A 27579-nucleotide genomic window follows, 5' to 3' on the forward strand; every position below is an offset into this window, starting at 1 on the left:
ATATTATTCAACTAAAAATTTGTACTCAAATGTCATTTTCATTCACATTTTTTAAACCAGCTGTAGCTCATAAGCATGACATGAGTGCCAAAGGACATCCACCCATTTTGTAAAAACTAAGTGTGATTTTGAAGTGATTCAACATTCTGAGTCTGTTAGAAAGTGAAAAGGATTAATGATTGTAGAGATAAAAAGATGTGATTATTTCACATAGAAATCATGCAGCTGTGCCTTTTACAACTAAAATGCTGTGGTAGTTTATGGACATTAAAAGCATATATTGAAGGATGCTTTCATAGAGAATGAGAAACAGAGGACAATAAAACAAAAAAATCATGACTTTAATGGTATCCTATGATTAGTTCATAGGGTAGGAGTAGGTATATTTGATATGTTGTGGACCTCACAATTATGTATTTTTCTGTCTTGGTTTTCAGGTAATTGATGTTGTGTCCATGACAAACAGAAATGAAAGAACTTTCATACAATTATCTCTCCACTTGGATTTTCTCAACTGGCATTCTCATGTATATAGTTATTGGGGATAGAGGTAATACTTTCAAAATGTTAGAACAAAAAGCAATGGATAAGAGAATGACTAAAAGAATCCTAGGGATAAATCAAGAAGATGCTGCAGATTATTCTTTGCAATTTTAATTCTATCATGGATGTAAACATGCATACATGTATTTATAGTCCATTGTAAAGAACAAGTGATGCCCTTTAACCTGGTGTCGAAAATAAAAATGTTTAGATCAGTGAATACATACAAACCAGCTGTGTCATGATTCAGTACAAGTTTTGAGAGGCATCAGAAAGTTATACTCATTTTTTTGCTTTTGCCCTCTGCCAGGAGGACAGCATGTTCCGAAGAGGGCCTTCCTCATCTTTATTCCCAGAATGAGCGAACAACACTCAGAGCAGAATCGCAGGGGATCCAGAGTCAAAACATGTAATATTAGGGAGACACAACCATTATAGTTGTAAGGCACTGAGATTCGAGGTTATTTCTTTTTTAACTGCAATGAAGCTAACTCTTGGATGTCGGCTGTATTTTATTTTATTTTATCATTGCTACTGCCCTTGGACTAGTATCCTGACCTGTAAAGTGTACCGTTCTACCCAGGGAAAAAAAAGGTACATTTATGGCAAATATCTTTCTGGTCATTCAACTGCCTTATACTTGAAAATCTTATTGTGAATGTCTATTTTGCTTTTGTGTGAGTTTACTTATCAAAAACTGCTATTTGAGTAGAAATTCTTTGCACAGGAATAACCAGTGCAAATATAGCTTAAATGTAATTGTAGGTTTTACTTTTGATGTATCGTTTTGGTTCAAAAATGTTATCCTATTGTTAGTAATAACAGATCATATTATTGTTTTTTATTCCTTAAAACATTCCCTAAGTTTTACTATATTTTAAGTATCACTGTCCTTTTGAAATTTTATTTCACTTTTCACAGTGTTTTACTTTACTCACACTACTAATGATCATCCTTCCCTAGCTTAATGTGTTAAAAGGTATACATCCTGACATGTATCTTTCCACTAACATAGTGTTGTAGAAAAAAATGGTGTTTTAGAAACATATAGAAGATAAAAAAAATTCTAGAAAAATAAGCTTCTAACAAGGAGCAGAGGCAAATATATAAAGACCAAAAAAAACAGACATGTTGGCTTAACACCAATTGGCATCTGCAAGATATTTTTGGAAGGAAATAGCTAGCCTTCTACAGCTTTGACAAAGAAACATAATATGTTTTGCAAAACATTCCAAAAGAAAACAACTGATCTTATGGTTATTAACCATAAGTTATCCCCCCTAAAAAGTCTGAAAATTTTCTAAATAAAATTGCCCAGATACAATAGTCTCTATAGAACGATGACATGAAAGAAGAGTAACTGGAAATATATAGTTCCAAGGATAGAGGGAACAGAATACATCCTGAATGAAATACAATTAAGGTACTTCCATTTTGGAGCTGCTTATTAACAATGCTATAATGAACATTTTGTTATGTAAAATTACAGACTCTTGCTATTATTTTGGTAAAATTAATTCTCAGAAGCGAGATTTCTGGAACAGTTAAGTACTCTCTAAATTTATATAGATACTCTAAATAGTGCTGTTCAAACTTAATGTGCACGTAAATCACCTGGAGATCTTGTTAACATGTTTCTGATTCATTAATCAGGGATGGAATCTGAGATTCTGCATTTCTAACAAGCTCCAAGGTGATGTTGATGCTGTTGGATCATGGACCACACTCAAGTAACAAGGCTCTAAACCACAGTAAAATTTATTACCAATTTAAATGTCTGTCTTTATCAGTGACCTGTGTGTTCCTTTAAGGAAGGTGGTGAATCTTTGCACTTTTATAGGTAACTCAGTATGTATGTGTCAAATAAACGGACAGGTGATTTATCTGTCCTATTAAAGTGCTACAAAGAACAAGAAAGTATATAATCATATTTACAAAGTTCTAAAATTTAGCATTTATCTTTTGACTTAGTTGCCAAGAACGCTATTATTAAGATCAACTGACATAGCAATTTTAATTTCATCTTCTTCTTTGTTATCTTTATTATTATTTTTATAAATGGGCTCAAATCACTTTAGTAGACAGCTGCCTTATAAACCATCAAAAGTGAATTAACAATATTATTTTAATTTCAAAGTTTTCATTTTATTTACCAGATAAACATGAGAGATAGGGATAGAGATGAGAGAATGAAAGAGAGAGAGACAGAGAGATGAACTGATATAATTAATCTTAAGTAGTAAGAGTAAATATTCAGTTTAATACCAGTATGGCAGTACCATTATTTTAATAATTCCCTGGGATATAAAGCTTCAGAAAATTGTTCTTTTCTTCCTTTCAGTTCTTTTTCTTCAACAGAATATGCATTCTAATGGAATGCATACATTCCATGTACCTTCAAGTATTTATATTTGATTAAGAAATAAATTATATTTACATATCTTGGCAGATTAACTTCTTTAAATTACATTACAGATAAACTAAAATAAAAGGATTTGTACCTCCTAAGAAGAGACAAAGTGAAAATGAGAAAGACAGCTGTTAATCTATTTTGAAAGAAGATGGTTCATGATATAGAATTAAAAACTATCTGTGAATACTTTATACAGAATGTAATTCACATAGTAAAAAGTGAGAATTGAGTATTTCTGAAATTAAACAAGGATATTTGGAGTCCTATACTTACAGGGATGCTAGAATATAGGGAAAAAAACTAACTAATATTCTATCATATCCCAGCTTACCTCTGTTTTTTCTTTGAGAGATATACACACATAAAATATGTATCATAAAACTTTTGAGCTAAATAAACTACCTTGCAGGCATAGTTAGTTATATACTATGTAGTCACTGAGGCAATACTTGTTATTTTAAATAATTGCCCTAGTAAGTTAATTTTACTCTGGACCACAATCAGGCATTTTTTTCACTCCAACAATGAAGAAAATATTTTCTATATTTAACAAAATTAAATACCTGACAAAATACTTAAGTTGAGCAATATGGTAACCGCAGATACATGATCAGAAGAAGCACTTTCAGAAAAAAATTTCAAAAACAAACTTGCATGTGAAAAAAACAATTGTAACTCTTTCTGCTAAAAATTTAATTATGGCCTTTAAAACTATGCATTCAAAACCAGTGGTAAAAATGGAACTGTTTTTATGTTGCTGAGAATGAAAAATATTCTTTAAAGTTGTAAATGAACAAATATTAATACATTATCCAGTTGCTCCTAGAATGAATTTTGGTCCAATAAAAAAAAAAAATCTCTATCAGGAAAAGAGTACTTTGGAGGGAAGCTATTTTGCCTCCAAAGTCCTCACTGTGTCCACATTCCTGACTCCACCCACAGAGGTGTAGTGAGCTGACAGACAGGCTGGGTGTAGGGAAGGGACTGGCATGAGTAACCCAGCCTCTTGCTCTTCTTCCTCTTTAGGATGTGCTCTCCGGAGAGCAGAGTACCTGTTTCCATCAGCTTCTCACTGCCTTAAGCTTTAGAGAGCCAAGTCTCACCCGGGAAGTGTTCACATTCTCATGTGACTGTGAGTGGCTGAGGGCTTGGCCTATGTACTAATTAGACAAGTCTGTGTAATTCTGGAGGTGAAGGTGAGGTCATATTTAAAATTACTATAGGCCCGGAGGAAGATGGCGGAAGATTAAGACGCGGAGATCACCTTCCTCCCCACAGATACATCAGAAATTCATCTACACGTGGAACAACTCCTACAGAACACCTACTGGACGCTGACAGAAGACCTCAGACCCCCCAAAAGGCAAGAAACTCCCCACATACCTGGGTAGGGCAAAAGAAAAAAAAGAATAAACAGAGACAATAGGATAGGGACGGGACCTGCACCAGTGGGAGGGAGCCGTGAAGGAGGGAAGGTTTCTACACACTACAAGCCCCTTCGCGGGCGGAGACTGCAGGTGGCGGAGGGGGAAAGCTTCGGAGTAGCGGAGGAGAGCGCAGCAACAGGGGTGTGGAGGGCAAAGCGGAGAGATTACGGAACAGAGGATCGGTGCCCTCAGGCACTCACCAGCTCGAGAGGCTTGTCTGCTCGGCCGCCCTGGCGGCGGGGCTGGGAGCTGAGGCTCGGGTATCGGCTTTCAGTCAGAGCGCAGGGAGAGGACTGGGGCTGGCAGCAGGAAGAGAGCCTGAAGGGGTTAGTGCATCACGGCTAGCCCGGAGGGAGTCCGGGGAAAGGGTCTGGAGCTGCTGAAGAGGCAAGAGACTTTTTTCCCTTTTGTTTCCTGGTGCGCGAGGAGAGGGCATTAAGAGGGCTGCTTGGGGAAGCGCCGGAGACAGGCGTGAGCCGCGGGTAAGGCGCGGACCTCGGAGACGGGCGTGGGCCACCGGCGCCGCCGACGCCCGCCGCCGACGCCGCCGTCGCCGTCGCCGCCGCGGACCGCCGACGCCGACGCCGACGCCGCCGCGGACCGCCGACGCCGACGCCGCCATCGCCGCGGCCCGCCGCCGCCGACGCCGCCGCGGCCCGCCGCCGCCGACACCGCCCACCGCCGACGCCGCCGCCCGCCGCCGCCGCCGCCGCCGCCGCGGGGCCTGTGTGCGAGCGCGGGTCACTGTCCGCCCCGCCTTCCGGGGGGCCTGTGCACCCCGCCACTGCCGGGGTCCCGAGACCCGGGGACGGCTTTCCCGGGAAAGCGCACGGAGCGCCACGGGCTGCTGCAATATCACGCCGGCCTCTGCCGCCGCAGGCCCGCCCCACACTGCGCGCCCCTCCCTCCCCTCTGCCTGAGTGAGCCAGAGCCCCCGAATCAGCGGCTCCTTTAAACCCGTCCTGTCTGAGCGAAGAACGGACGCCCTCCGGCGACCTACGCGCAGAGGCGGGGCCAGGTCCAAGGCTGAGACCCGGGAGCTGTGAGAGCAGAGACAGGTAAATCTCTCTGTGCAGCCTCGGAGGCAGCGGATTAAAGCTCCACGGTCCATTTGATGTGCCCTGCGTCTGTGGAGTGCATGAATGAACAGCGAATCATCCCCAATTGAGGAAGTGGACTTTGAGGACAAGATTTAAGACTGTCCCCCCTTTTCCTCTTTATACAACGAATTATTCCAAATTAAGGAAGTGGACTTAGAGAGCAAGATTTCAGACTTCTCGCCCCTTTCCTCTTTTTACAACGAATTATCCCAAATTGAGGAGGTGGACTTGGAGAGCAAGATTTTTGATTTTTCCCCCTGCTCTCTTTTTGTGAATGTGTATGTGTAATCTTCTGTGTAAGATTCTCTCTGTATAGCTTTGCTTCCACCATATGTCCCAGGGTTCTATCGGTCCGTTTTTGTTTTTTTTTCCAATAATTACTTTCTAATTTTAATAACGCTACTATATTTCATACTTTATTCTATTTTACTTTACCTGCTCTTTCTTTTTTTCCTACCTTCCCTTCCTCCCTCCCTCCCTCCGCTCCTCCTTTCCTTCTTTTTCTTTCCTCCCTCCCTCCCACCCTTCTTCTTTCCACTTTCTTTTTTTCCTTCCTCCCTCCCTCCTTCCTTTCTTTCTTTCTTCCTTCCTTCCCTTCTTCCCTTCTTCCTTTCTTTCCCTCTCTCTTTCTTTCTTCTACTAATTCTTTCTTTCTGCTTTTTCTCCCTGTTATTCTGAGCCGGGTGGATGAAAGGCTCTTGGTGCTGCAGCCAGGAGTCAGTGCTGTGCCTCTGAAGTGGGAGAGCCAACTTAAGGACACGGGTCCACAAGAGACCTCCCAGCTCCACATAATATCAAGCAGCGAAAATCTCCCAGAGATCTCCATCTCAACACCAGCACCCAGCTTCAGTCAACGACCAGCAAGCTACAGTGCTGGTCACCCTATGCCAAGCAACTAGCAAGGCAGGAACACAACCCCACCCATTAGCAGAGAGGCTACCTAAAAACATAATAAGGCCATAGGCACCCCAAAACACACCACCAGACGTGGACCTGTCCACCAGAAAGACAAGATCGAGCCTCAACCACCAGAACACAGGCATTAGTCCCCCCCACCAGGAAGCCTACACAACCTACTGAAACAACCTTAGCCACTGGGGTCAGACACCAAAAACAACGGGAACTACGAATCTGCAGCCTGCAAAAAGGAGACCCCAAACACAGTAACATAAGCAAAATGAGAAGACAGAAAAACACACAGCAGGTGAAGGAGCAAGATAAAAACCTACCAGACCTAACAAATGAAGAGGTAATAGGCAGTCTACCTGAAAAAGAATTCAGAATAATGATAGTAAAGCTGATCCAAGATTCTATTTCCAAGATCCATAATCTTGGAAATAGAATAGACAAAATGCAAGAAACAGTTAACAAGGACCTAGAAGAACTAAAGATGAATCAAGCATCGATTAAAAACACAATAAATGAAATGAAAAATACTCTAGATGGGATCAATAGGAGAATAACTGAGGCAGAAGAACGGATAAGTGAGGTGGAAGATAAAATAGTGGAAATGACTGATGCAGAGCAAAATAAAGAAAAAAGAATGAAAAGAACAGAGGACAGTCTCAGAGACCTCTGCGACAACATTAAAAGCACCAACATTCGAATTATAGGGGTTCCAGAAGAAGAAGAGAAAAAGAAAGGGACTGAGAAAATATTTGAAGAGATTATAGTTGAAAACTTCCCCAATATGGGAAAGGAAATAGTTAATCAAGTCCAGGAGGCACAGAGAGTCCCATACAGAATAAATCCAAGGAGAAATACACCAAGACACATATTAATCAAACTGTCAAAAATTAAACACAAAGAAATCATATTAAAAGCAGCAAGGCAAAAACAACAAATAACACACAAGGGAATCCCCATCAGGTTAACAGCTGATCTCTCAGCAGAAACTCTACAAGCCAGAAGGGAGTGGCAGGACATAATTAAAGTGATGAAGGAGAGAAACCTGCAACCAAGATTACTCTACCCAGCAAGGATCTCATTCAGATTTGATGGAGAAATTAAAACCTTTACAGACAAGCAAAAGCTGAGAGAGTTCAGCACCACCAAACCAGCTTTACAACAAATGCTAAAGGAACTTCTCTAGGCAAGAAGCACAACAGAAGGAATATACCTACAATAATGAACCCAAAGCAATTAAGGAAATGGGAATAGGAACATACATATCAATAATTACCTTAAATGTAAATGGACTAAATGCTCCCACCAAAAGACACAGAGTGGCTGAATGGATACAAAAACAAGACCCATATATATGCTGTCTACAAGAGACCCACTTCAGACCTAGAGACACATACAGATTGAAAGTAAGGGGATGGAAAAAGATATTCCGTGCAAATGGATATCAAAAGAAAGCAGGAGTAGCAATTCTTATATCAGACAAAATAGACTTTAAAATAAAGACTGTTAGAAGAGACAAAGAAGGACACTACATAATGATAAAGGGATCGATCCAAGAAGAAGATATAACAATTGTAAATATTTATGCACCCAACATAGGAGCACCTCAATACATAAGGCAAATACTAACAGCCATAAAAGGGGAAATCGACAGTAACACAATCATAGTAGGGGACTTTAACACCCCACTTTCACCAATGGACAGATCATCCAAAATGAAAATAAATAAGGAAACACAAGCTTTAAATGATACATTAAACAAGATGGACTTAGTTGATATTTATAGGACATTCCATCCAAAAACAACAGAATACACATTTTTCTCAAGTGCTCACGGAACATTCTCCAGGATAGATCATATCTTGGGTCACAAATCAAGCCTTGGTAAATTTAAGAAAATTGAAATTGTATCAAGTATCTTTTCCGACCACAATGCTATGAGACTAGACATCAATTACAGGAAAAGATCTGTAAAAAATACAAACACATGGAGGCTAAACAATACACTACTGAATAACGAAGTGATCACTGAAGAAATCAAAGAGGAAATTTAAAAATACCTAGAAACAAATGACAGTGGAGACACGACGACCCAAAACCTATGGGACGCAGCAAAAGCAGTTCTAAGGGGGAAGTTTATAGCAATACAATCTCACCTTAAGAAACAGGAAACATTTCGAGTAAACAACCTGACCCTGCACCTAAAGCAATTAGAGAAAGAAGAACAAAAAACCCCCAAAGCTAGCAGAAGGAAAGAAATCATAAAGATCAGATCAGAAATAAATGAAAAAGAAATGAAGGAAACGATAGCAAAGATCAATACAACTAAAAGCTGGTTCTTTGAGAAGATAAACAAAATTGACAAACCATTAGCCAGACTCATCAAGAAAAGAAGGGAGAAGACTCAAATCAATAGAATTAGAAATGAAAAAGGAGAAGTAACAACTGACACTGCAGAAATACAAAAGATCATGAGAGATTACTATAAGCAACTCTATGCCAATAAAATGGACAACCTGGAAGAAATGGACAAATTCTTAGAAATGCACAACCTGCCAAGACTAACTCAGGAAGAAATAGAAAATATGAATAGACCAATCACAAGCACTGAAATTGAAACTGTGATTAAAAATCTTCCATCAAACAAAAGCCCAGGACCCGATGGCTTCACAGGCGAATTCTATCAAACATTTAGAGAAGAGCTAACACCCATCCTTCTCAAACTCTTCCAAACAATATCAGAGGAAGGAACACTCCCAAACTCATTCTACGAGGCCACCATCACCTTGATACCAAAACCAGGCAAGGATGTCACAAAGAAAGAAAACTACAGGCCAATATCACTGATGAACATAGATGCAAAAATCCTCAACAAAATACTAGCAAACAGAATCCAACGGCACATTAAAAGGATCATACACCATGATCAAGTGGGGTTTATTCCAGGAATGCAAGGATTCTTCAATATATGCAAATCAATCAACGTGATACACCATATTAACAAGTTGAAGGAGAAAAACCATATGATCATCTCAATAGATGCAGAGAAAGCTTTTGACAAAATTCAACACCCATTTATGATAAAAACCCTGCAGAAAGTAGGCATAGAGGGATCTTTCCTCAACATAATAAAGGCCATATATCACAAACCCACAGCCAACCTTGTCCTCAATGGTGAAAAACTGAAACCATTTCCACTAAGATCAGGAACAAGACAAGGTTGCCCACTCTCACCACTCTTATTCAACATAGTTTTGGAAGTTTTAGCCACAGCAATCAGAGAAGAAAAGGAAATAAAAGGAATCCAAATTGGAAAAGAAGAAGTAAAGCTGTCACTGTTTGCAGATGACATGATACAATACATAGAGAATCCTAAAGATGCTACCAGAAAACTACTAGAGCTAATCAATGAATTTGGTAAAGTAGCAGGATACAAAATTAATGTACAGAAATCTCTGGCATTCCTGTACACTAATGATGAAAAATCTGAAAATGAAATCAAGAAAACACTCCCATTTACCATTGCAACAAAAAGAATAAAATAGCTAGGAATAAACCTACCTAAGGAGACAAAAGACCTGTATGCAGAAAATTATAAGACACTGATGAAAGAAATTAAAGACGATACAAATAGATGGAGAGATATACTATGCTCCTGGATTGGAAGAATCAATATTGTGAAAATGACTCTACTACCCAAAGCAATCTACAGATTCAATGCAATCCCTATCAAACTACCACTGGCATTTTTCACAGAACTAGAACAAAAAATTTCAAAATTTGTTTGGAAAAACAAAAGACCCCGAATAGCCAAAGCAATCTTGAGAACGAAAAACGGAGCTGGAGGAATCAGGCTCCCTGACTTCAGACTATACTACAAAGCTACAGTAATTAAGACAGTGTGGTACTGGCATAAAAACAGAAAGATAGATCAGTGGATCAGGATAGAAAGCCCAGAGATAAACCCACGCACATATGGCCAACTTATCTTTGATAAAGGAGGCAGGAATGTACAGTGGAGAAAGGACAGCCTCTTCAATAAGTGGTGCTGGGAAAACTGGACAGGGACATGTAAAAGTTTGAGATTAGATCATTCCCTAACACCATACACAAAAATAAGCTCAAAATGGATTAAAGACTTAAATGTAAGGCCAGAAACTATCAAACTCTTAGAGGAAAACATAGGTAGAACACTCTATGACATAAATCACAGCAAGATCCTTTTGGAACCACCTCCTAGAGAAATGGAAATAAAAACACAGATAAACAAATGGGACCTAATGAAACTTCAAAGCTTTTGCACAGCAAAGGAAACCATAAACAAGACCAAAAGACAACCCTCAGAATGGGAGAAAATATTTGCAAATGAAGCAACTGACAAAGGATTAATCTCCAAAATTTATAAACAGCTCATGCAGCTCAATAGCAGAAAAACAAACAACCCAATCCAAAAATGGGCAGAAGACTTAAATAGGCATTTCTCCAAAGAAGATATACAGACTGCCAACAAACACATGAAAGAATGCTCAACATCATTAATCATTAGAGAAATGCAAATCAAAACTACAATGAGATATCATCTCACACCAGTCAGAATGGCCATCATCAAGAAATCTAGAAACAATAAATGTTGGAGAGGGTGTGGAGAAAAGGGAACACTCTTGCACTGCTGGTGGGAATGTGAATTGGTACAGCCACTATGGAGAACGGTATGGAGGTTCCTTAAAAAACTACAAATAGAACTACCATATGACCCAGCAATCCCACTACTGGGCATATACCCTGAGAAAACCATAATTCAAAAAGAGACATGTACCAAAATGTCCATCGCAGCTCTATTCACAATAGCCCGGAGATGGAAACAACCTAAGTGTCCATCATCGGATGAATGGATAAAGAAGATGTGGCACATATATACAATGGAATATTACTCAGCCATAAAAAGAAATGAAACTGAGCTATTTGTAATGAGGTGGATAGACCTAGAGTCTGTCATACAGAGTGAAGTAAGTCAGAAAGAGAAAGACAAATACTGTATGCTGACACATATATACGGAATTTAAAAAAAAAAAAAATGTCATGAAGAACCTAGGGGTAAAACGGGAATAAAGACACAGACCTACTTGAGAATGGACTTGAGGATATGGGGAGGGGGAAGGGTAAGCTGTGACAAAGCAAAAGAGAGGCATGGACATATATACACTACCAAACGTAAGGTAGATAGATAGTGGGAAGCAGCCGCAGAGCACAGGGAGATCAGCTCGGTGCTTTGTGACCGCCTGGAGGGGTGGGATAGGGAGGGTGGGAGGGAGGGAGATGCATGAGGGAAGGGATGTGGGAACAGATGTATATGTATGACTGATTCACTTTGTTATAAAGCAGAAACTAATAAAAATAAATAAATAAATAAATAAAAATAAAAATAAAAAAATAAAAAAATAAATAAAATTACTATAAATATTTTGCTATAACATTCTTATAAATTTTTAAATGAATTTTTGGTTTTCATCTTCCTTAGTCCTTTGTCCTTTACTATGGATCTAAAATCCTGATCTGGTACTTTTAGCAAACACCCTCTGTCTGCTCAGTAAGCCCAATTTTAAGGTCTTTTTGTTTTCATTCACTTATTTTTTTTTTGTATTTCTACATTCACTGAAATAAAAGATACACTTTTATTTCAGTGTTTGTCATATATTGTATTATAATGAAATATATTACAAAAACAGTCATGAAATATATTCCATAGCTAGAAATCAATATATCCCAGGAGTGCAATCTATTTCAAGATTGATTCTTTAAATTGAGTAGCTTATTTTAGATTTTAAACAGTGATGGAGTTTAGATATCATTATCCCAAATAGAAGCAAGCTAAATTACTATATTGATAAATAGTCTGGAAGCTATAAGATGAAACAAATAGGGAAAATGATATATATTGAAGAAGGTTTTTTATAAATTATTTTCCCTATAGGAAGATAATTCAATCACTGGCTTTATCTATCATAAAATATCCCATTAAAGGCTTCAAATATGCTATCCCAAGTTTTATGTCTAAGTCAATAATATGACGTACTAAATAACTCGGGAAAAAAAGACATTTTTCATTTATTTCCTTTTCATCGCTTTAATGCTGGTAGAGAGTATTTTGCACTCAACTTGTTTTGAAAAATGTTTAAATTTAGTTGAAGATCTAGTTACTTAGGAGGCATCTACTTATAAAATAACTGGTTTTTTCAGACGCAAAGTAGTATGTATAGACTGGATAAACAGCAAAGTCCTACTGCATAGCACAGGGAACTCTATTCAATATTCTGTGATAAACCACAATGGAAAAGAATATAAAATGTATATATATATATATATGTATAACTGAATCACTTTACTGTAAAGCAGAAATTAACACAACATTGTAAATCAACTATATTTCAATTAAAAATAAAAAATAAGAAAATAATTTTTTAAAAACTGGCTTTTTGTTAAAAATATTTGCTTCTATACATGACATCCTCAGTGTGTTAATATTAGAGTTGTTCCTCAATCTGGGTCAATTAAGGAGAGAGAGAATTTGCTCAAGTTAAATACCACCAATCTCAATTTTTTAAGAAATAGAGTAATACAATTTCATGTTCAGTCAGGTAAAACATATGAAATTAAAATACACTTATAGCAACAAAAAAGACTTACTGTAATTACAATAGCAATAATTTAAAAATTGCCTGAAATCAACCTAGTATATATTTTAATTGCAAACAGTTTATATCCTTAAGCTACTTAACTAATTTCATGCATTTTAGCTAAATTATTAACATCAGCCAACAGAGAGATTCCTGAAGGAAAATATAAGTAACATTTAAAGACAAAAATAGAATTCCAATAGAAAATACCAGGAACACTAAATCCAAAGAATGGTCAGAGATTAGAAGGCAAGTGAGGGTGGCAATTCTATTCTTTCCCCCTCCCCACCATTGAAGAAATTGCTTGAACTAGACTTTTAAATAATTGAAGTAAAGCAATTTTGAAAAGCGTATTGTCATTATTAATCAACCCAAAGAAGTGATTTACCACAAAGGTTGTTATAAACCCCCTTTATAAAAACAAACAAAAAACATGCAAAACAAAAACTACTTTAAGACAACCGTGTGGCACTCATAACGCGAAAACAATGAAATAAATCAAAATGTCACTGTAATTTTGCTACTAAGGAACAAAAATGTCCTTGAGAATCATCTGTACTTTTGATCTCTTCTGCATTCCACCTTGTCCCTTCCTTCCTTTCTTGTTTGAAGAATATATTTCATGTTCTGAAATTCTTCTGGGAACTCTGTGTTGTTGATACAATGGTAACGAAACCTAGGATGTGTTTCAAGACCACTGAACTTTTTAAAAGGAGATGTTATAGAAATAATTTAATTTTCACTTTTACTTCAGATTTTATTACATTAATAATCATTGTCAATACTAAGCCAAATAGACACTGCTTTCAAAGAATCAGTTTTCACCATTATGGGGACATTTTGTCATTGTTTTGCTATCCATACTGCTGTAGTAACAATAGCAATAACATTAATTCATGGCGTGTTTATGCCAAGGACATTTTCCTACACTTACACTAATCTTCCCATGGCCTTGTCACACAGGTGTTACTCTCCCCCTTTCAACTAAAAAAAACCCCTAAAAATCAGTGAAGTTACTTAACAGTTTTTAAAGTCTCACAATTGTTTTTTTTTTTTTTTTTAAATGGAGCCAGGATTCAACACCAGGCTTGTCTGACCTCTTTATCTCATTATTTTAGTATTATTCATTTATGGAGGAAAGCAATGGAAACAGAGTGCATATTCACAGCTAACTTTTCTGTCCTCCTGAACCCCCTACATCTTCTGCCTTTAATTCCTTAGGGTTACATGGCAGACTTGTTTCTTTGGTTTATCCAGGGATCTCTCTTTCTTCACCCTCTCCATGCCTGGCTCTCCTGCTCTCCCTTTCATCCTGATTCTCCCCAATTCTGAATCTATTTGTTTAACTGACCTTTTTTGGATTCATAGATTTTCTTTCTCATTCAGTCTTCTTCCTGAATTAGGTCTCAATTATCCTCTGTCCATTTCAGAGTTTTGCTGTTTATCTAGTGGACTGGGCAGCCTCAGCCTCCTAGCGAAGTGTAGTTTCACTTATATTCATTTAACAAGTATGTAATGAGAACCTATTGTGTGCCAAGCACTACTATAATGTCGATTGAAAAAAATTCACAACCTAAAAGTTGAGAATTAAGTTTTATTTGGTGGACAAAATGGAAGACTTCAGCCCAGAACACAGCCTCTCAGAGAGCTCTGAGGGATGGCTCCAAAGAAGTAAGGGATGAGCCAGGATATATAGGAGTTTTGCAATAAAAGCAGGTAGTGGAATATCAAAAGATTGCTGTTAATTAAAGAAAACCGGACATCTCAAGTTAATGAATTTAGCGCTTTTCTATTTATGGGAAGATGCAAGAGTCTGGGCTCACTGAAATCATTCCTCTGATATGCACCTTAACTATCTAGGGCCACTATCCTGCTTTCTCCATCCTGAGTCCCCTCAGGGTGCAGAGTCGGAGGCAGCTGCAGTGGCTGTTGGCCTGATGGCCACAACATGCTTTGTTTACTGATATGGCAGGTGACATTTTCCATCCTCAATAACTACGTGAGTAAACTGGTAACAAATACAGGCAAGATTCCTGTTTTCAAGAAAATAAAAAATTTTCACATAATAATAAATACTATGAAGAATGCAGAGTGAGATCATGAAGTAGTAGAGAATATTGGTTGTCTATGGGCACTGTTGCTGGTAGGATGATCAGAAAAGGTCTCTCTGAGAAAGTAACATTTGAGTAGAAAACTATGAGGTTTCCTTGTGGCTGAAACAGAGCATGATCAGGAGAGAGAACAGATAAGGTTTGAGATGAAAGCCAATGGCAGAGCATTCATGTGGTGCCTTAAGAAACCACAGAGAGACATCTGGATTTCATTTCAAGTGGCTAACTGTAGGTTTTAATTAAAACAGAAAATGATTTGACCCAACTCAAGTTTAAAAGATCTGTGTGAAGGATGGACCTTAGGAATATTCTAAGAGAAACATGGCGGTGAGTCGGTGTAGGGACATTGGGGTGGAAGTCAGGAAAGAGTTTGATACGGGATATATTCTAGAGGAATAAACTGACGTGACTTGGTGACAGACTGGACTTGCAGGTAAACGGAAAAAAAGACACATCCTCTAAGACTGGGAAAATGAAGAGCATTTTCACACTACCTCACCATTAGTGTGAACTAGCCTGCCCGGCTTTGGTAAACTTAACTGAGAAACTGACAAGGGAGCAGGGAATCACTGTTTTGATGGTGATTCCTATCCAATTTTGTCCACTGCTCCTATTATAGGAAAGAGTAACATCTATTTAAAACGGAATGTTTGGACATTATTTAAAGTCCTACACAAAATTAAATATACAGAATTCTGGGGTATTTATAAGTTTTAGAAAAATGTCATTTTCTTCCTATACACACTATCTCCCCCCAAATCATTTAAGTGTATTCAAAATACTGAATTATACATCACCATGATAAAACACACATTTAATGATATTACATCACATTGAGGAGGGTGACATTATTAATCTCTACTTTCATATCGTGCATCTTCATTGATATTTATTTAATACTCCCTTCACATCATATATCAACTACAATCAGAAATGCTAAAATAGCTCTAAAAAATGTAATTTTAGAATTTCAACATTTACTTTGGGACCTTTCCTGCTCTCTGTAACCTGAAGTCCCAGCTGTGACTTGATTGCTTATTATTCAATTTTTAAACAAAATTTGGCTCATCACCTTGCATTATAGAGTGTAATAACTATGCCTATATTTAACAGAGGCTATTAGTTTGTAAATTGCTTTCAGGCAGAAACTAAGTGAAAATCCTCTACCTCATCATTGTGATCACCATACAAGTTATTTAGTAATAACTCAATAAATGTTTTGATTAAGTTAATGAATGAAATTTAGGATTATTCAAACTGCAGTGATTTGGATGAATCGACACTTTTCCTTGACTTATACAGTTTTATGCACAAGCACACACAGGTACAAATATTTTCAAAGAGTCGTACCTCCCAGAGTAGCAGATAGCAAGAAATGTGTCCCATATTTCTTGATAAGGTTTTCTGTGATTTGCTGAAGGGTAGGTCGACGTCCCAAAAGTCTTATGTTGCGGAAGAATTCAGGGGCAAGAGGCAGAGGGGAGCCAAGGAAATTTCTTCTCTCAACTGCAAGGTTATTTACTTTCCAGCGGCCAAACTCCCTGAAAAGCAAATTTATTTTCATTCGTAAATACATAATCTATCTGAATGTTTTCATTTGAAAAGTTCACTTGATAGTTTCGTTGGGGTCACTACATTACAATGATTCTTGTTTGTAATAATACTTCATGTTCTATGAGTAAGTAGGAGAAGCAATATTTATAATTTATGTAGCTGGAGTGAATATCCTGAAACCAAGTCATGGAGAGGAAAAATAAACCACTTAAAGCAACAGACTCCACTGATTTTTTTCCAAAGGAAAAATGTACTCATAAAAATGATTTCAGGGCTTCCCTGGTGGCGCAGTGGTTGAGAGTCCGCCTGCCGATGCAGGGGACATGGGTTTGTGCCCGGGTCCGGGAAGATCCCACATGCTGCGGAGTGGCTGGGCCCGTGAGCCATGGCCGCTGAGCCTGCGCATCCAGAGCCTGTACTCCGCAACGGGAGAGGCCACAACAGTGAGAGGGCCCGCGTACCGCAAAAAAAAAAAAAAAAAAAAAAAAAAAAAAAGATTTCATTATGTATAGAATATTAATGTAGAATTATTTTTTAAAAGGGAAACTAAAGTAATATTTTATCATTTTCCAATGGAAATTGAAAAAAGAATAAATTTATTTTCATCATTAATGATTATTTTCTATTCACTTTAGAGTGGGAACTTGTCAAACCTCAAGAATATTAAGGCGCTGTAGAAGAATTTTTAAAAATATGATCCAAAGAAAAACTGTTTTTTTATAATAATTATTGTTTACAACATAATTTGAAACCCCAATTCAACTTAATTAGTAATTACTCAAGATGCAAAATAACTTTTAAGGTTGATATGGTCAAATTAGAGAAGTAGCAAATATGATTATAAAAGATTTATATATAAAAAAGTATGTATTTATATTAAGTTAAAGTCAACCTAATAATACTTTAGAAAATAACTATGGTGAACTGGATTGCCTGATATCAACCATACAGATTTTTTTTCTGAGGAGTGGTCTGATAAAATCTCAAATACCTTCCACAGAGAAGACTTCCCCTCTACTAGATTTAAACATTCCTATGTGTGTAATTTAACTCTGTTACTACTTAGCAAATAAAATGTTGATTAAATATCGTATAACTACTTGTCATACTTATTTATATTTTTGCCTCCAAAAGCTTCCTGGAATGCACCACGAAAAGGTGCATGATAGATACATCTGTGAACCACACTCTGCATGGAGTTCACATTCTAGAGAAAGTTTAAAAAATAAATAAAATAAAGATGTTAAATTTTGAAAACATCCAGATTGTGACAAGGGCTGAGAGCTACCACAAACAGACTGCTGTGATGGGCCATAGGGCTGTGGACAGAATGGCCCTATTTTATTTTAAGTGCCCTGAGAGGGCAACTCTGGAGAGGTGGTATTTGATACTTAGTCTCTAAAGGAAAAATAAAAGAGGCTAGATGTGGGGAAGCACAGAATAGATTTACACAGAATAAGGAAAAACAGTAAATACTTCCAGGACCAAGAACCATGCCCTGATAGAGTCGCTTGCCATGAATAATTTGTTCCTGTGACACACATCTGGCAGCCACACAATCCATCCAGTCTTTTGGAAGTTAATTATAAGATAAGATTCACTAAGGAATCTAGGTAAGGCCTTGGCCTGAAAATAAGTCAACTTAGTGTTTCCTTCATTGAGAAACTCTCGCTATTACCTCTGCAAATCAGCTGATCCAAACAGTTTTGAATAGTATTATTCTAACAATGGTTCTCAAATTTCAGCACCTATTAGAATCACCTGGAAACTTCACCCCAGAGTTTCTGATACATGAGGCCTTGGATGGGGTCAAGAGTTTGCATTTTCAACAAGCAATGCTAGTACTGATATTCTGGGGAACATACTTTGAAGAAAACTACTGATTAGCTAATTTGGTATGTTGTTTTTAAAATTTACTCAAAGTGCTCTCTTTTCAGTAAATCTTGGGCTTTTAGAGATACTATACTGTATTTATTACTTCATATTTCCTCAGAAGAGAGTAAAAATATCATTGTTATTGTTCCAAACCTAATTGGTATCAGTAATTTTTTGTCTTTTCATCTTGTAAGAAATTTACCTGACTGTATTTGTGCATGTGTGTGTTCGATATATATGTAGAATATACATATGTAAATACATATTTAAAACTGTGAAGGAGAGCATTTAAAATAAAATATTTAAGTTTTAGTGTTTTGTGAATATAAGGTATATAGTAATACAATACTTCTAAGAAGCTGTTTATTAAACCATGATCTAAATAGCTGCTCATTAATTTCCAAACTTTACCCTCAAACATTTACTTTTTATTTGCTGAAAAAATTTTATAATTTTATCAAGGCATAGTAACATAGCTTGAACCTAAAGTTGTGGTATATCTTTTTCAATGGTTTAAATTACCAAATTTATAAACTCATATGTATATTCTCATAAATTAAAATGTGAATTGCTAAGTGAAGTAATTGGACTTAAGTAACCAAGAAGATTGTGTCAATGGTGGTATTTTACAATGCATACAAACTCTCTCTAAACTGCTGAGTATTTCTTTCTAGATGGCTGTGGGTAACTCCATATTGGGAGAGTGCCATTCTAACCTCCCTTATTTTTTTAACAATTTGTAAATATATAATACCAACCCGCAATCAGTACCAACCCATGATCTATTCTGACATGAAATATTTGCAACTTTCTTTAGTTTGTTCCTCTTAAATTTGACAAAGAATGGATGTAATACGAAAGAGCTATAACAAATTTACATCATTTTCTGAAATCAGCTTATAACATTAATTTAACAAGAAAATTTATTAATGGTTTGCTACTTATTGTCATAACTACCAGATATCTTGGTAGTAATATAGATGAATAGAAGAAAACCTCTGACCTCAAGGGTTCCCAAATTATACTAAGTGAAGTATAATATGAATGAATAAATTGCAATTCAATGGCTTTACAATATTTTTATGTGCAAAAATACAAGTAGGCCAGTAGCTTATTGAGCACAACCCCTCTGCCCAATTCCTTGATATAAATGTTGCTAATCTAACTCACTTCGAATATGTTTTCTCTTCCCTTATATTCACACACTTCAGAAGGCTATAAAGAGCCTAAGACTATGGACAACCTTCCAGGGAGCTTTCTTCATCTATCAGATGCTTTTTATTACCGCAGTATGTTAACCTCAATTAAGTTTATGGTCTCAATTCACCTTTTGACATTTCATTGGAACAAAACACTTTGCCACCCCATCTGATTAATTTATCCTCTCTGTCATGCAACACCAAAAGTAAAGGACAAACTCTGGCAGTGTCACCAAACTAAGACTATAACTAAACTAATCAACCAATCAACTAACTAACTGAATGAATGAATGAATTTTAAAAAACAGGATTGTTAGTAACCATAGCAAATTGATTTCTTAATTTTCAGAGCTTCATCTAAAATTCTTCTCCTAGTTTTTTTTTATATTTTCATATAAAGAGTGAAGTAAAATATTTTACTTTCTATTGTGTATATCCCAAAAGTATAATTTGAGTAGAAAAAAAATGTTGGTTTGAGAACTGAGATCTCTCACTTCCACTCACATTTGGTTTATATTGTAATGATATATGATCACAGTTATAATCTCCATATATTTTAGTGAAAGCCTAGTTAGTACAGAAAGAGCATTTTAAGTAAAGGAAATCATCTCTGGACAGTTAAGTACCACACTATGAGCTGTGGACATAGATATGAATACAAATATTGTGTCTCTTACCTGGGCACAGGTATGATTGCATTTACTAGGGTGGCCACGCAGCTTCCTTTGACCAATAAAGTGTGAGCATGTAGGTTAGCCTGGACCCTCAGCCTGGGACTTTGATCAGCAAATATGATTCGAGTTCCCATCCTTCAACCACTACCCCTGCAGCTTCTTAGGATGAACAAGAGCATGAACTAAAAAGAGATCTTGTCATGTAAAGCTACCAAGATTATAGAGTTAGTAGTTGGTTTCCTTGCTTTCTAGCAATGTCATTTAGTATACCATGGCTGATGTAGAGTATTTTGACTGTGGGGTAACTTGAGAAGGCAAGAAGGAACTAATGGTTGTACATAAATTAGAAACATATGGGCACAGTTTGTTTTTTTTTTCCTTCCTTAAGAATAGATCCACTTCAGTTCAAACTAGACCACGCACTCATTAAATTTTGGAAAAACAAAGCAATGGAGTGCTGAATTGAAAACATGCTGTCTGGTATGATTATCATAATGAGAGCATTTTACCCAAAGGCATCTATGGAGTCTATCCAGATGCATTATGTTTATATTAAATAAGAACATTGTTATATCTAACTAAATGCTGCCTTCTACCTGAAGCCTTCACAGACTGTAAATATCTTCTCATCATAACCTTTGGAAGTCTTTAAATGAAACAATCATCATTGTTTAATTTAACTCAGCCCCTTTAGAATCACCACTATTTTGTGGAACACACAAATGGACTGTAACCAGTTCAGCTGGAACATTACTTTGAAAATGTTTTTGTTGGCTCTAAGGAGCCTCCATTAGTTGATTAGAGTTATATGTTTGCTGCTAAAAATTCTGACTTCCAAGCATCATGTTTTATGCGTGTCCACGTAATGTTTACTTTTCTACAACAATATATATTATAATTTTATCCCCACGCATCTCATAAAAAAGGTTGGAAAACCAGAATGACATCAACAAATTCCATTTAAGTAATGGTTACATCATTGCCACATTGCCACTGACCTTTCTTATTTGTATTTAAATTCTGTGTGAATGCATAAATGTACTCAGTATATTTGAAATATATTAACTACCATGATTTCTTTAAAATTACACATGTATACTTGGTTCCTGAAAAATACAGAATCTGCCACTGTTGATATACATTTTGGACTCACTACCAAAGGAAAGGCAACATAAAAATATTGATAAAATCAGACGACGAATTTGCTGAAAAGGCTTATCTTTAACTGCTAACTTAACACTAAATAAAGTTGTTTGTGTAAAGCCCTAAAAGTTTTTATTACATTAGTTTTCACAATATTACATTTGTTGTTGCAATTTTAATTCTGTCAATATTCATTAACACTTGCAGACACAACAGAATATTAAAACAAAATATATTACCCAAGCACTAATCTGTGAACAAATCCAGCCTAAGAATTATAAATTGAATTGCCAATCTTTAGTAGTTAATAACTTTCTAATTATATCTGCAAAGTCATACTGATCTTAAGAAATGCCACTAATAATCAATACTATCCCCCCATAATTCTATTATGTGTAACTGTTATATATAAAATTGGCTCTTTTAACTTTCTTTCTGTAGCACTTCCACATCTCACAATTGATGCTGTTTTCCATTTGGCCAGAACAAGGGAAATGTTCCTAATGACCTGAATAGCTGTAGCTCTGAAGGCAGTTTTTTAAAAGCAGCTAAATGCTGAGCAGTTGGCAGGGTAGAGAATCCACTCTCTTTCACCCTCCTGCCCCTTAATACACTAATATGGCTTTTTTTTTTTTTAATTTAACAGTAGCAAGGCTCTTAAAGTTTGGGAGGTATTTTGGTGTGAAGCTAGGAATTTAGAAGAATGAATCTATTTTAAAAAAACTGGAGGAAAGGTACAATCACAAATATGACGTTTGTGAAATGTTTACATGAAGGATTTTGAGAAGCATCATTAATGACTATTGTGTTTTGAATGAGTTGCCAAATTCAGAGGAGAATGGAGAAGACAAATTAGCATTATTGCAACAAAACATTGCCCAACCCAGTAAAGAAACAAGAATTCATTGTAGCTGTAGCCTCTTGACTATATTATTGAATATATAAGATTGGGGTGGGGTTACTGAGAATTTTTAATGAATGGTCTGGTTTATGGCTACTAATGTATATTTTTAATTCTTAAAATACGTTAAATTTTTAGGGCTATGAAATAACTGAAAGTGATTTAATTTTATCTTACATAGCTTTAAATCATTTTCTGTAGTTTAATAAATAGGGGTTTAAATCAAATTTTAAGGGAAATACCACAGAATTCAATTGTCATAGTTACTGTCATTATTCCCAAAGGTAATTCATTTCATAGGACTAGAACGGTACCACATGCTTATACCCTTGCAGATATATATATATATATAATAGAGATTTATTATCCATTTTTAGATTAAATCACTCCTTTGAAGAGGTGTTAGCAAAAGTTTTGATGTAAAAAATATACATACATGCTGTCAATGAATTACTTTCTAAGTTGAGGAGAGAGGGAATTATTTAACAAGCAAAAGCTTTCCTTTCTAAATTTTGGAAGTATAGTTTTAACATCTGTTACAACTCATCACAATTATTCCTCAATCACATTCATATAATTATACAGATTTGGTAATTATTGATCAGTGTAGATAAGCTAAGAGACAGATACAACTGAGCTAAAATAAAATGTCTACTCTGATTCCCTGTGAAAAAAAGTAATAAACAAATACAAATGTCTCTTTTTTGAAATTTATTATTAAAACATCAATTATTTATCTGTGTTACTAAGTTGAAAAATTTACACTTCTTACATAAATTTAAATATTTTAGGGAGATAGATAATGTTAGTTTTCCAAAGGAGAATGGATTTAGGAGTCAGATAGCTAAAGTTTCAAATCTCATCCTCACCAATTCAGTTCACAAAATTCAAAGCTGATTACATTTTGGCAAGTTCTTAACCTCACTGATGTAAAGTCATTTCATTTATAAGTGTACGTCCAATAATATTGACTCTGTAGAGTTTTTAAAGAAGTAAAATTTATAGCAATTAACTAAAATAGTGCAAGGAGCACAGTTTACTTCTTGGTAAATTTCGGTGTGTGTACACTTGTGAAGTCACAGTTTTTTGTCCCAGGATGTCAATGTGAATAAAGATAGATAGATAGATCAAGGTAATAAGCTTTAGTGAAATTAATGAGTAAAGTTAACAAAAGAATTTTTAAATAGGGCCACACTCAAAGAATCTGCAAATTGTTTTTCTTGGTCCAGGCACAGATTAATAAATTAAATGCTCATCAGTAAGAATAAATGCCAAAAGAATAGTTACCTGCTAATGAAAAATTAATCTGCATTTGATAATTTCTTTAAACATTTAAGCAATAATTTCATTGAGATTGCTTTATAATGGTACAACCTCTACCTTAAACATTGGAACAAATATTTATAAATCATGAATTATGACAATGTGGTTAACCAATTAAATATCTGAGCTTGCAATAAATCAAAACTTCATATACTTCTTAATTTCAAATAACCTTCAAGTTGCCTCCAAAAAGGCAAGATCAAGGACTTTTTTTAGAGTAACTAAATGTTTAGAGACAGTGAATACAAATTGTTAATCTTTTTATGAAAATTTTCTATAATAAAAATTATAATTAAGTAATAGTAACTCAATTTAATAGAATATTTTTCCTGTAATAAGTTTAAAATATCTTAAAGAAAACTCTTTTTAAATGTTATGATTTTTAAGGAAAATAAAAATATGTTGTAGTAGGTCACAGGTTTTAAAATACAAATAATTTATTTCAACTTGCTATTAACTTTGTCTTTCAAATCCACATGTCATAGGGAGGCTGGATATGGTGTTTTATGACAAAATAAATTTTCAGAAAAATGTATAATTTTAATTTTACAAGGTATAAATTACTCATTCCCTAAATTATAACCTTTCAGTTTGAGTCAGGCTTGAGTTGTCAAAATATCACTTTACACACAAAAAGCTTGTGAAACATAAACTGGTAATGTTACCTTTCTCTGGATATTATTGTCAGAATTTATGGATTACAAATTGAAACATTATCTGACAGGCACTTAGTCCTCCTGTCTTCTATGCTTGGGATTCATATAAAATAAATTTGCTGTATTTAAAATAGATAACCAAAAAGCACCTACTGTGTAGTACAGGGAACTCTGCTCAATATTCTGTAATAACCTAAATGGGCAAAGAATTTGAAAAAGAATAGATACGTGTATATGTATAACTGAATCACTTTGCTAGACACCTGAAACTAACAAAACAATGTTAATCAACTATACTCCAATATAAATAAAAATTTTTAAAAAGAAAAGATATTAGTTGAAATATCACCCACTATATAACCCTTCAAAGACATCAATAACACATGGGGAAATTGCTGTCTTCTCTGCTCTACCAACCCTGTCTCCAACTAATTCTGCTATGTACTCATAGCAAAGTATTCTTTTCCTTCCTAGAAGTTAATATATTTATCTATGTGGTTATTCAATTAATGTCTGCCTCTTCCATTATATAATAAGCTCCACATAGACATGGATTACACCTTCTTTTTATAACTATGTATTCTTAAGACTCAGATACATGATCCATAGTAGTCACTCAATAAATACATACTGAAACAACAAAGGAGTGAATGTTATCATGTGAGCTAACATGAAATAACCACCTAAGAAAGAAAAAGGTTGAAGTCTCTGACTTGTGAGCACAGGCCCTGGCTAAAGTTCACAGAAAACCAAGCTCATTGGAAGAATTCATTTTTAAGTTGGGCTCTTTGAGTGTTCAAGTGACTAGGGATGGTTAGGAGTTAACTATTTGCTTTAAATTGAGCATCACTAAGGACTAGGTAAAAACCTACTCCTACTAAAAGTCGAAACATATATTTGAACGTTGAAAAAAAAGCTACCATTGTCTGTGAGTACAGTGAAATCTACAGAGTTGGGGCTCACAGCCTCCATTAGCTTATGCACTTCGGGGAGAGGAGTCCTGCTATCAGTTATAAGAGGATCTTCAATCTTTCGTATCTGTGTCAGCCTAAAGACAACGGAAAGACACTGATTGTACAAACTCAAATCCATACCGCTAGGGGATAGATAAATATATAATATATACTTTGACTAGTTTTTTTCCTAAAAACATTAAAATGTGACTTTTAACAGGCAATAAGTTTAAAGTCTGACTGGCAAAAAGCAAAATTTTCATATTATTTGAAATTTTGATTGTCAAGTAACATTTACCTCAAGATGGAATTTGAAATGATAGTTAAATTAAACTTGTGTTTAAAGTGACTCATTGGTTTAAACTATTGTACTGTGAGGTACATATGCTCTTCTTATCTCCTTTTGGCACATGAGGGTTTTGGTGCAAATTATTTCTCTAAGGATGTGTACCTAACAATAGCTTGAATCCAGGGAATTTGACACCAAAAGTAATGAACTTAACTTCTTTATAGATTAACAGCAACTTTGAAAGGTGGATTTTAATAGTAATGCATGATACTTGTGTGTAGGGATTGTAAAAGGGAGCATATGGTGAAAGAGAGGGAAGGAGATAGAAATATATATATATATAGAGAGAGAGAGAGAGAATGGTGGGAAGGAAAGAAGTTGGGAGAAGTTTATCAATAAAATGGGGAGGAATGTGAGAAATATTAATATAAATTATTATAATAGAAACAAAATACTGACTATAGATTAATCCTTTATTATCCTAACTAAACAGTCATCCAAGAAATACAGAATGTAAATATCTGTTTGGTAGAAGGAGCTAAAGAATGCTTGGGACTAATTCACATTTCTCAGAAGAGGGCAGTAGAATTGTAGGAACTGAATGATTAAAGAGATTTACAATTAATTGCTTTCATAAGTGATATAGTAGAGTCCAAACTCCAGCCTCAGAGTACAGAGAATAGAAGTCTCAGAGTGAGTCTCAGATGGTGAGAAAGAAAAGAGAGTCTTCGATGGGATCACCCAGCTGTGATGAGGGAATTCAAGGATGAAATTGGGAAAATGATGGGAAAAATCTGTTACATCAAAAAATCACTAAGCTGAAGGTTGCCAATATGTCTCTAATGTGTAAGAAGGATTCCAGAGAAGGGTGAAGTACTGTAAATCCACAGGGAAGCTTAGATTCCATGATAAAACATTAACATCACCGAACACAAAGGGAGGTACTCCATCACAAGAAAAAGAGTGCTATTCCACAGTGGGGATATTATGTCTCATCCCTTTACTGGAACTGCTTGTAATGAAAAATATGCATGTAGAAAAAAATAAATTCATAAATATAATCTATTGATTCTTAACAAAATAAATGATGTCTCCTCCTTAAAGTTTGCTTTAAAAAAAACAGGTCGCTGGACTACTGAGTAGTGCAGAACACTTTGAGAAAAACCTATGCAAATACTGAAAATATCTGGAAAGAAAGGTTAATCACAGCAGAAAGAACCAATCAGGTGTGCAGCCTAATTAGTGCAAAGTAAATAAACAAGCTATATTCAGTTAAAGTGCTAACACACCTATAGAGGTAGAACAACTGAGAAGGATTCAGGGGGAAAACTGTTAAAAGAGAAAAGACATTTTTTTCAAAAATGAAAGGGCATAATGAAGGATATACCAGCGAAGACAGTGAAAGACAGTACTTTGGGAAATATAACAACCACTGAAATATAATCTTTGGATGATTATATTATCACTTCATTATTGACTCTGAAAAGGAAGTAAATAAACAGGTCTAAAATACTGATGAACCTAAAAACTTATCATGGAGAGTCAGTCCATGTGACCAAAGAAAATAGAAAATAAAATGGTGAAACAATAATCAAGGGAGTATCTAAACAAAATTTCCCAGAATCAGAGAAGAGTGTGGGTGGGGTAAAACTGAGGACACTACAGAGGAAAAATGAGAGGAAACAAAAGGAGAAATAAAAGATTTATATCATTTTGAAAGGAGAAAACAAAAAGTGTTTCCATCTCAGCAATAGAGGATTAAGAGCAACAAATGAAAATGGATATATAAAAGTGGTTGTTTTTAATTGCTCAGTCACCATCCTAAGTTTGTAGTTGTC

General features: G+C 35.7%; 1 protein-coding gene across 3 annotated transcripts in view; it reads right to left on the reverse strand.

Annotated features, from left to right (window-relative positions):
- BRINP3 (BMP/retinoic acid inducible neural specific 3) overlaps positions 1–27579 on the reverse strand; it is a gene marked incomplete at its 5' end in the record, with an annotated part of 413860 nt that overhangs the window by 208964 nt on the left and 177317 nt on the right. For 2 of the 3 annotated variants that reach the window (XM_082615798.1, XM_082615797.1), the window contains one exon: positions 16525–16715. The exons of the other annotated variant lie outside the window; for it this stretch is intronic. In XM_082615798.1, coding sequence (XP_082471924.1) covers positions 16525–16715 — 191 coding nt within the window. The remainder of the gene's footprint in view (positions 1–16524; positions 16716–27579) is intronic. 3 annotated transcript variants of the gene reach the window in all.

Source organism: Mesoplodon mirus (assembly GCF_964341445.2).
Source record: "Mesoplodon mirus genome assembly, chromosome: 3".
Taxonomy (NCBI): domain Eukaryota; kingdom Metazoa; phylum Chordata; class Mammalia; order Artiodactyla; family Ziphiidae; genus Mesoplodon; species Mesoplodon mirus.